The sequence below is a fragment of the Arachis hypogaea genome, chromosome 6, assembly GCF_003086295.3.
Source record: "Arachis hypogaea cultivar Tifrunner chromosome 6, arahy.Tifrunner.gnm2.J5K5, whole genome shotgun sequence".
NCBI lineage: Eukaryota > Viridiplantae > Streptophyta > Magnoliopsida > Fabales > Fabaceae > Arachis > Arachis hypogaea.
Genome location: NC_092041.1, coordinates 12,839,101 through 12,849,294, shown reverse-complemented (window position 1 = coordinate 12,849,294; position 10,194 = coordinate 12,839,101). Strand labels below are relative to the sequence as shown.

The following is a 10,194-nucleotide window of genomic DNA, read 5'->3' as shown; positions in this document are numbered from 1 at the left end:
AAGAAGAAGAAGTAGCAGAAGATGAAGAGGAGGAAGAGGAAGAGTTCTGAATTATGCAGAACTCATCCGAATAAAAATACACCCAAATATCTTCATTTTACACCCAAATATCTTCGTATTACACCCAAATATCTTCATTTTTACACCCAAATTTGCTGCAGATACAAAAATGAGTTATGTTACGTGTACACTAAAATCAGCCACCAAAATCCGCAAGGACTGCAAAATACACCCAAAATACACCACAGAATGGCTGCAAAATACACCATATTAAAATAAGTATAAACTATAGAATGCAGATACAGCTATAAAACCATCATAAAAAATAACAAAAATCAGATTCATGAATCATAACTAAACAGAAATTAAAACAATTCAACTAAAAGAATAAGACAATTCATCCCCCGTCAGATGAAAAGTCATAAACTGTAAATACACCCAAACTTTTATAAAAATACACCCAAATATTCCTGATCTACACCCAAACGTCTGATATAAAATGGACAAAATTATATTAATTCTAATCAGAATTAGTACATTAGATTCAATTCAAACAAGGAAGAATTAACAACAAATTTCACAGGTAAGGTTCACGCACTGGTTCATCTGACAATCTGAAGTTCAATTATTCATTATCTTCAAAAATGATTTCAGAGCTTGATATAAAAAAAACAATGGAACTCGAAAATAACGAAGAAAGAGAACAGAAAGAGAAAATCACGTAAATGAAGAAGGAGAAAGAGAATGCAATAAATTCGAAAAAAGAAACAGAATTCTTTCAAAAATTAAAAATCTGTTAGAGGCACGTGAAACATATGTGCATAACAAGCGCGTTTGAGCGTAATATCAATTAGAAGACTTATAAGACTTGTATAGCAAATCACTTGTATGTAGATATTAATCCTTTATATATAAATACATTGATGGCCAATTTTTTTTTCACAGATCCAAGCTCTATTTAAGGATCTATCGTGACCAATGAATTGCTACCTGCAACATAAATCGCCGACACTTAAGCAAACGAGTAAAGTAATAATGATCTGACCACTCAACCAACCAAGATAAAAAAAAATTTTGGTTAATAACCAGGATAAAAGTTAAAACATTGTATTTTAAATAATTTTTTTTTAAAATCAACTTAGATTAGTTGAGTAGTCAACTTACTCGTCCGCTTAACCAAGTGTTAGGGATTCGAATCCCGCCTTATGTATGCAACAAGCCAACAACTCATTAGTAAGCGACGTACCTTTAAATGAAACTCAGATCCGTGACGGACAGTCTTTGAACGATCGGATTAAGTATATCGTGGACAACAAAAAAATAAAAACTTTTTAATTTAAAGTTGAAAAAAGAAAGCCCGGCCCAAAACTAGTGAGTGGGTAAGGAAACGAGGTACACGAACTACGAAGGCGAAGAAGGTGAAGTGCAAGAAAGAAGGAAATGGAAGATTTGAAGAAGAGAAAGCTGGAGGAGGCTGCAAATGGTGAGTGTCCCTCAAAGGAAGAGCTTCGCGTCCTCATTGAACCCCTCCCTAAAGCTCAGCTCATCGACCTTCTCACTAAATTGTGCGTCAATTTCCTTCTTTTCATTCTATTATTTTCAACCAAATAGTAGGCGTGGATGGATAGTGTGCTTGATTGTATGTGTTTGTTTGCATGTTGTGGCATAAAGAGGGTCTCAATATCCTTCAATTGCACAAGAAATAAAAAGTATTGCGAGTGTTGATCCTGTTCATCGAAAGCTTTTTGTTCGTGGCTTGGCTTGGAATACCACGTCAGAAACCTTGCGTGTTGTGAGTGCATTCATCATTGTGTTTTGTATTGTGTGTCACGCACTCATGCATGTTCTTGCTTCTTTCATCTAGAGCCAACCCAAGACCCTCAAAAAGTAAAATACACTTGTTTCTTCATTCTTTTTACATGGCTCTTTTGCTTTTACATTTTCAGGCATTTCAAGAGCATGGAGAAATTGAGGAAGGGGCTGTCATCCATGATAAGAATACAGGAAAATCTCGTGGCTATGGTTTTATCACTTATAAGTATATGGAATCAACTCAGCAAGCATTGAGAGCACCTAGCAAGTTAATTGATGTAAGCTTTTGCCCCTTTTCAATGCTTTCAATTTAGAAATCCAATTTGAGTTTTGCATTCATCTGCTATTTATTTTTAGGAGTATCATCACTAACTTTTCCCCCAAACTGAAACATTTCTGTTTTTCATATACCAATTTTCTAGAGTAATTTACTTTTGGAAAGAGAGAGAAAGGAGGGGTGTTTAGAGATGATTCACTTATTAACAGTAAGCTAACATGTACTCTTAGAGTACATGATAATATTACTATTAGTGGAAGTTTTTTTTTTTTTTTAATAAATGTAAAACAAATGCATTGAAAACAATTTTTTTGTATTTTCAATAAAACTTTTCTCAATTAACATGTGTCCTAAGGGTACAAGATAGTTAAACCCAATCTGAAAAACTTTTTACTAAGAGATATTTCTGAACTGATATAACACATGCCGTTGCTTAATTTTTGCCTTGTTTTGTTTACATTCTTCTGGACTGTAATTTAGTTGTTAAAATTTCCTTTTTTTTTTATCCTTTTGTTGACGAGATTTTTTCTTTCAGGGAAGATTGGCTGTCTGTAATCTGGCTTGTGAAGGACTTAGTGGATCAAGTAGTGCTCCTGATCTTGCCCAGAGGAAGCTTTATATTGGTAGCTTATCGCCGGAAGTCACGAGTGAAATGCTGCTTAACTATTTTTCAAGGCATGGTGAAATAGAGGAAGGTTCAGTTGCATATGACAAGGATACAAATGAATCACGGTAAAAGTAGTGAAATGCTTTATTTGCATACAATATGCTATTGTCTAATTTTTTACCAGCATTGTTTTTCCTGATTAGCCTGTATTATTATTGTTTAATTTCTCATTGTAGTGGTTTTGGCTTCGTAACATACAAGACATCAGAAGCTGCAAAGAAGGCCATCGATGACCAAGAAAAGACTCTTGGGGTAAGTAAATACCTTAATGTTTTATTAACCTTTAGATGAGCTGAGTGCAGCCCACTTTTTTTTCTCCAACTTGGAGTTGTAATAAGAAATCATAAAAATTGTTATAAGATTCTAGAGGGAAAGGCATCATCATGATTATGTGGTAAAGCTATACTATATATTTTTATTTTTCTTTTTGGAGATGCTATACTATACATTGATCTTATTGCTACAGTACTCCTTACTTGCCTTAGAGTTCTTGTTTCAAGTTTACTTGCTTTTTTCTTCTTTGTATGAAAAAAGAGAGCAAAATATTCCATACATACATATTAGTAACCATAATTCATACTATTTATTGTTTCTTACATTGTAAATTAATTACCTAGCTCACCTAGCCTTGTTAGCTGAATTTCTTATTATACCTGCAATTCATGTTGTATGTAAGCATTATTGCCATGTCTTATTATTTTTGGTTGATGGCAGGGGAGGAATATAATGGTAAAATATGCTGATTCGCACAAGAGTAAAACTAGCCAGGCATCATTTTCTCCAGGAGTGGTTCCAATGGCAGCCTTACCTATGGCCTCAGGATATGTTCAACCTGGAAAAACTCATATTGGTACTACCCTGCCAGTTGGTTACACTTACCCACAAACTATAGCATCATACTCTTCTTATCAAAGCCCTACCACTGTACCTTCTCCTTATGCAGCTCAAGGACATGGTCCTTATCCAACTTCTTTTACAAAGAAAGATCAACTTGGTATCCCAAACCAACCTGTGGCAATGAACAACTACCCTTATTACTATCCCAAGCAATGAGCATATCAAATTGGGCATGGTGATATTATTTTTCCTTTTTATTTCTTTTCGCTTCAGTCCAAATTAGCCCTTAGAACCTGTCAAAACATCATTGGTTATATGTAATGCTCTATTTCCTCCTTGTTTTATTATAAAATTTTTTTTTTGGCCATTTTGCCACACTTCGGTAGGATTTTTGACATTTTACTTGTAAGTTGTAATACTTGGTTAGGTACTTATGTGATTAGAGCATTTTTTATGTACTTTATTGATTATTATAGAATGAAAAACATTTAGAAGGTTTTATTTTGCCAAATACAAAATTCTGGTATGTAGATTAATGGTTTTAGGTGAAGTTGAAAAGAGTCCAACTGACCAAGCCTTCATTTAGATTACTTATACCGAGGAAAACTGAGGAGGAAGGGAAATTAAACAACTGTGGTAGAGGTATAAATTAGATACAGAGAAGTGCAGGTGGTATTTGTACAATTAGAAACTGTCCAATAGTCAAACCAAATTATAGTATCAAATGCTTTTTTTGTCTTCACTTTTATTTTTCCCTGTTGCATTTCAAGGTTACTAACCTTTTAAAATAAAACCACAAACTATTTGATGAAATTATTATTTATAAATTGTCTATAACTTTGAATGGTATTTCAAAATAATACTTTTGATTTATGGAATTTTTTTATAATAAAATAAAAAAATATTAATTGCTATAACAAATTAAATTATCTCTATTTTTGAGAATCTTTTTTTTTTAATTTGAGAATAATTTGCCCAAACTGTAGAGAAACTTTAGCAAATGTCACATAATTCGTTCCGGTCCTAGACGAACTGTTCGAAACTGTATAAAGTTTGCCGATGACAAATTTTAAAATATAAGTTTACAATAAAAATCATAAAACTTATAAAAATCAGGTTGAACTTAAGGAAAAAAATTACTTAAAAACAAAATTAATAATGGTGAACAAAAAAAAATACTGATAATATCTAATAAAATAAAGCATTGAAATAAAAAAAGTTAAGACAAAATATAGAATTACTAATAAATTTTTCATGTATTATTTAAGATATACTAAATTATTTAGAATTAAATATTATGTAATTTAAACTAATAGATACAACTCTAAAATTAAATGTTAAAATTTAAAATTTGTTAGTTTGAATTTACTTAATTTAGATCTTTTAATTAGATTTTTTTAAAAATGACAATTTTAAGATCAGATTTAAAGTTTAAAAATTAAAAATAAAAAATATTTTATTTATGTTTGTCAAAATGTAAAAATAAAAATAAATAATGTAACAACTAACAACATTTAAAATTCAAAATATACTAATATTTTATTTTAAATATTAAATCTTAATTTAAAAATTTAATAACGTAAATATGATATACATATTACTAAAAATTTAATCTCTCACTGTCTCACATCACACCAGCCACTGAACTCCCTCCCTGGGAGAGATGCAAACCCAGATCCAGGCGGCGATAGCTCGGTCGCGGCTGAGGAAGCAGCATCTCCACCGTCGAGTCTCTCCGTCTCAAGCATTGCCGCGCCGTCCTCTTCTCCGAGCTCTGTTGTTTCGTCGTCCTCTTCTCCAGCCCTCCCCTTCATGGTACCATTTTCTGCTTCTACATGCTTTGTTTTTTTTTTTTTTGTCCCTGTAAGCTTTGATAATAGTTCTTCGGACAGTGTTGAGCTGAAATTTGTTCCTTCAGGCAATTATTAATTTATATATTTTTTTGCCCCTTGTTTAGTTTAATTTCACTGTCTATAGAAGTTAAAAGCAGAAAATTTTGTTCCAATTTGAAAGTTCAACAATGTTATGAATGACTATGTTATGTTTTATGTTATTGTTGATGGATGGAATTGTTATGTATGCCAGGCATGCTGGATTGTTATAAATTTATGTTTTCCTTCTTGAGGTGCAATATTGAAACACTTTGTTTGCATGTGCTTTTAAATTTATGTTTTCAGTCTAATGGTTCTCACTTCAACAGATTCAGTAACGATATATTATATATATTATATATTACATATTACATTCCTTTTGTGATGTACTTACTGCCATTTGGACAGTGTTTATTCTTTGGTTTTTCGTTCCTTTTTCTTTCCTTCTATTTTCAGACACCAAAAGAATATATTACATATTACTTATTCAGATTGATTTAGTTTCTCATACTTTGGATATTGTAGTTAGATTTTTGGTAAGTTATCCTTGTGAAAGTTTCTGACATAATCTTTGAAGTTAGGTGGTTTCTTGCCATTCATGGTTTCTGAAAGATAAGCAAATAAATAATGGAAAAAAAGGAACGTGCTGCATTGTTGTTTTGGACTATTGCAGTGAGCTTGTTCAATTTTAATCATGCTTGCTTGGCCCTATATATATATATATATATCAAGGGGCATTTGCTGTCTTGTTTTTAGTTTAAGACTTTAAGTCACACATATTTACTAATAACTTGGGGAGGGAGAATTTGATAATGAGAATGAATGGGGCTTCAGACAGAGGGGGCGAGAGAGGGAGAGGGAGAGGGAGAGGAACGGCAGCTCGATTATTCATTCATGTAGAACTTTCGGTGCCACACCAACCTCGGAAGACAGCAACCTCATGTTCAAAATCAGAGACAATCTTTTATGTACACCCAATGTATGTTGTGACTGTCTGAATGATAATGAACTAACTGTGTGTGATAATGGTGATGCTTGGGTAAATGAAAAAATTGTGATGCATAAACATAGGTAATAAGAAAGAAGGGATGAATTGGGTTCTTTTGCTCAAGAAGATTTTGCCCTTCTGATGAATGAATCACTTCTTTTTATAGATAAAGTTTACATCAATGATGCATGTAACAGAGTAGATTTTGAAAACAGATTGGTCAAATATCAAACACACTTGTTTGTTGCTTTGAATTTACATTTATTACTTTTTTGAACTAACAGGTACTTTAATTAGGTGTTGAAGTTTCCATCTATGACCAGAACGTGGTAAGACTTTGGGGGGCTTCACCCCAGAAAACACAAAATTTGGTATTGGGCTTAGGTTCATCATCCATCATCGATCATCTCTCCCTTCACTCTACTTAGTCACTGATCCACACCATCTTTGCCGACGACGGGTCTTCTGGCTTCGTTGACCCTCTCTTTCTCTTTATCCATTTATTTCCCATTGCCATTTTGTGCCAAAATGACGTCGTACCCCTTATCATACATTTTTTTCTTTTTTCTGTCTCATCACTCATAACGATTCTCGTCAAGCTACAACCTTTAACACTCAAAACGCCTCCATTTCAAAAACCGTCGATACCCACTATGTCCCATTTCCGGAAACTCCAATTAACATACTTCATCTCCAAAATATCCCACACTTGCCTTAAACCCTCGCAAAGTCCTAGATTCCACAGCGCCAAATCTGCTCCCCAATCCGCACTAAAAAACTGTGATTTCAAGTTCCCCTCGAAGGTCAGAAAGGAAGCACAAGTCGCATTGCTCGAGTACCTTCACTCCACAAGGAGCTTGCAGTTCCTTGATGCAGACAACATGTGCAAAAACTCGCCCTTTTTCCTCAACGATATTCTGAGCAAGGTTCTTCAGAAGAAGAAGATCGACACTGCTGCCAGTGACGTCAAGAAATCAATCTCGCGTTACCTCCGTTACCACCCAATTAACGAGTTCGAACCATTCTTCGAGAGTACAGGTTTGAAGCCTTTTGAATACTTGCACCTTCTTCCAAGGGACATGATGTTCATCAACGATGACACTGTGTTGATGGAGAATTATCATACTCTGTGTAACTATGGTGTTCCCAGGAACAAAATGGGAAAGATCTTCAAGGATGCACCTCAAGTTTTTCGATATGAAAGTGGGGTACTGGTGTCCAAGTTTCAGAGTTATGAAGAGCTTGGTGTGGCTTCTTCAACTTTGGTAAAGGTGATTTCTTTGAGCCCTAGAATTTTGGTTGGGGATGTTGACCTTTATCTTGTGAAGGTTTTGGAGAAATTGAATCGTCTTGTTGGTGAAGAAAAGGGTAGTACTTGGATTGAGGAGCAGTTGTTGGATGAGAGTAGTTGTAATTTTGGGGTTATGCATGAGCTCTTGTGCTTGCTTGAGAAGGTTTACAGTGACAAAAAGTTGTTGGGTGAGATGATTGGCCAGCACCCTTTTGTTTGTTTTGAGGATTCTGGAGTTTGGGCATTGTCCCTCATTGTGTTCTTGGTGAAATTAGGGTTGTCCTTGGACCAAATAGCTATAATTTTTGTCAAGTTTCCGCAAATTGGGGTGTTGATGTTTCTGTCGAATTTGCGCAAATGTTTTACGTTCCTGTCTGATATCGATATGCATGCTGCGGAGATTGGGAATATTTTCCAGTCTCATTCCTTGCTGATGGGTTCATTCACTATTAAGAAATCTAGTAGTTTGCTCAGTAGCTTGAATGTTGGCAAGAAAAGGGTCTGTAAGTTAGTGCAGGATAATCCGGAAGGGATGCAGAATTGGGCTGTGGGGAGGAAAATTCAGCCTTACCCTGAGGATAAGGAAATGAGGGCTCTGAAAACAGAGTTCTTGAAAACAAAGTTCTTGTTGAGCCTTGGATACGAAGAGAACTCGGAGGGAATAAAACAGGCTTTTAAGCTGTTTAGAGGTAAGGGAGATGAGCTTCAGGAGAGATACGATTTTATTGTTAATGCTGGCTTGGACGCTAAGGATGTTCGCGAAATGATTAAGGCTTCACCTCAGATTCTTAATCAGACCACAGATATGATCAACACGAAAATTGAGTATCTTGTGAATGAAGGATATCCTATATCAAGTTTAGTCGATTTCCCATCTTTTCTTTCCTATACACTTTGTAGAGTTAAGCTTAGGTTATCAATGTATAATTGGCTCAGAGACCATAGAGTTGTTCACCCCAGGCTTGCTTTGAGCACCATAGTTGCATGCTCAGAGGAGTTATTCTTACGGTTGTATGTAAATCGGCATCCATCTGGCCTTCAAGTTTGGCAGGATTTGAAGTCCGAAATTTATCCTGAGAATAATAACATGATATGATCCCTTGTGGCAAGCATGATCATCGTTTAATCTGGAAAATATGTTTCTGGTTCAGATAATTGTGTAGTGCGTTTACAAAACTGTTAAGGATGCTTGAACTGTAAGTTGTCATCTGATTCCAAATACTTGACTCTGAGTTGACTTGATCAGTTGATCAGTATACTCATGAATAGCTAATTGAATATTTGGTGTGTTGATAGGCCCCACCATAGATGATTACTGATTGCAGATATTTCCGACACAACTTGTAGATGGAAGAAGGTTGGCTAGATTGGTTTTGTTGTTGAAGCCATCCTCACCATGTGGCTTGTATATAAGCTTTCCTTCTGAACCCAGCTACACTGCAGGCCAGTCTTCGACGGTTAAAGTTTCTAACTGAATATGTTTCTTGAGAATGAAGCAGACAGGGTGAGGGTGAGAGACTGTACTGTCTGAAGAATTGAAGCAAGACAAGCAAGTGTATTGGGTTGAAGGTAATTGATAATGTTGCCATGACTATCTTTCTCACAAGCAAAGTGAAAGAGATTTATTGTTTATCTTATTTTTTACTTGATTTTTTTTAGCAGGTATTGTTCCTGTGGTTGCTGATTGTTTACCCCAAAAATTGGGTGAAATAGTTTCAAAATTCAAGAAAAGTAGTCATATGACCTATTGTTGGTAGTTGCTAACAATTTCTTGTAATAAGTTCCAATGATTTATGGGAACTCCTAGAAGAGTTGGAGGGCCACTTTAATTTTGATTTTATATGATTCATCATTAAATTGAGATGTGAACTCATCATATTGGACCACATTGATCCAAAATCTATGCATACCACCACCTTCACCATTATCTGTTGTTATGTTTGAATGGTTCAACCTTTGGGCCTGAGTTTTAGTATGATTCAGTTTTGGAATTTATTTTCAAATGTTCCATTTTTGTTATTACTAGTGGTCCAAATAATCTTGTTATTTTATTCATATTAATGACTATCTACATTTGATTAAAAAAATATTTAATCCAAGACCATAAAAAAAAATTGTAAATGTGTTTAGCAACTACTCGTATATTTATACAATAATGTTGAAGGAAATGAGACATTAGTGGCTCATTATTCCTCCAACAGAATTGATTAGAATTTCAGCATTTTGTTGCTTGGCACAAAAGTCCCAAGCCCGAGTCAAATGCAATCTCTAAAGCAACCTTATTTTGCTTTTAGTGAACCAATCACGCTTCATTTCTTAACTTTTGAATCACAAGATTAAGCTTACGCGGCCACCCTCAATTGTCCTTTTACACTAAAAATTTTTCAAATTAATCAATATTTGTTGAGCAAACGGCGCACATATGAAATCCATTGAATTGTTCCTTACTCA

At 34.6% G+C, this 10,194-nt stretch overlaps 2 protein-coding genes across 7 annotated transcripts; both read left to right on the top strand.

The window, feature by feature from the left end:
- The first annotated feature begins 1,359 nt into the window (after positions 1-1,359).
- LOC112696104 (UBP1-associated protein 2C) lies at positions 1,360-4,111 on the top strand. The gene is made up of 6 exons (XM_025748705.3): positions 1,360-1,565; positions 1,672-1,792; positions 1,947-2,090; positions 2,625-2,821; positions 2,933-3,008; positions 3,471-4,111. Exons 1-6 carry the CDS (start codon positions 1,441-1,443, stop codon positions 3,807-3,809), a joined length of 1,002 nt encoding a protein of 333 aa, XP_025604490.1. The 5' UTR covers positions 1,360-1,440; the 3' UTR covers positions 3,810-4,111.
- A 1,092-nt stretch (positions 4,112-5,203) lies between these two features.
- On the top strand, positions 5,204-9,667 carry LOC112805330 (transcription termination factor MTEF18, mitochondrial-like). 6 transcript variants are annotated; one of them, XM_072196734.1, is made up of 4 exons: positions 5,204-5,408; positions 6,737-8,939; positions 9,091-9,312; positions 9,406-9,667. In XM_072196734.1, the coding sequence occupies exon 2, from the start codon at positions 7,106-7,108 to the stop codon at positions 8,837-8,839; it is 1,734 nt and encodes a 577-aa protein (XP_072052835.1). In that variant the 5' UTR covers positions 5,204-5,408; positions 6,737-7,105; the 3' UTR covers positions 8,840-8,939; positions 9,091-9,312; positions 9,406-9,667. The 6 variants fall into 6 exon arrangements, with proteins under 6 accessions (XP_072052835.1, XP_029143284.1, XP_029143285.1 ...); XM_029287451.2 differs by having other exon boundaries at positions 9,040-9,312; XM_029287452.2 differs by having other exon boundaries at positions 9,040-9,312; positions 9,403-9,667.
- Positions 9,668-10,194: the final 527 nt, after the last annotated feature.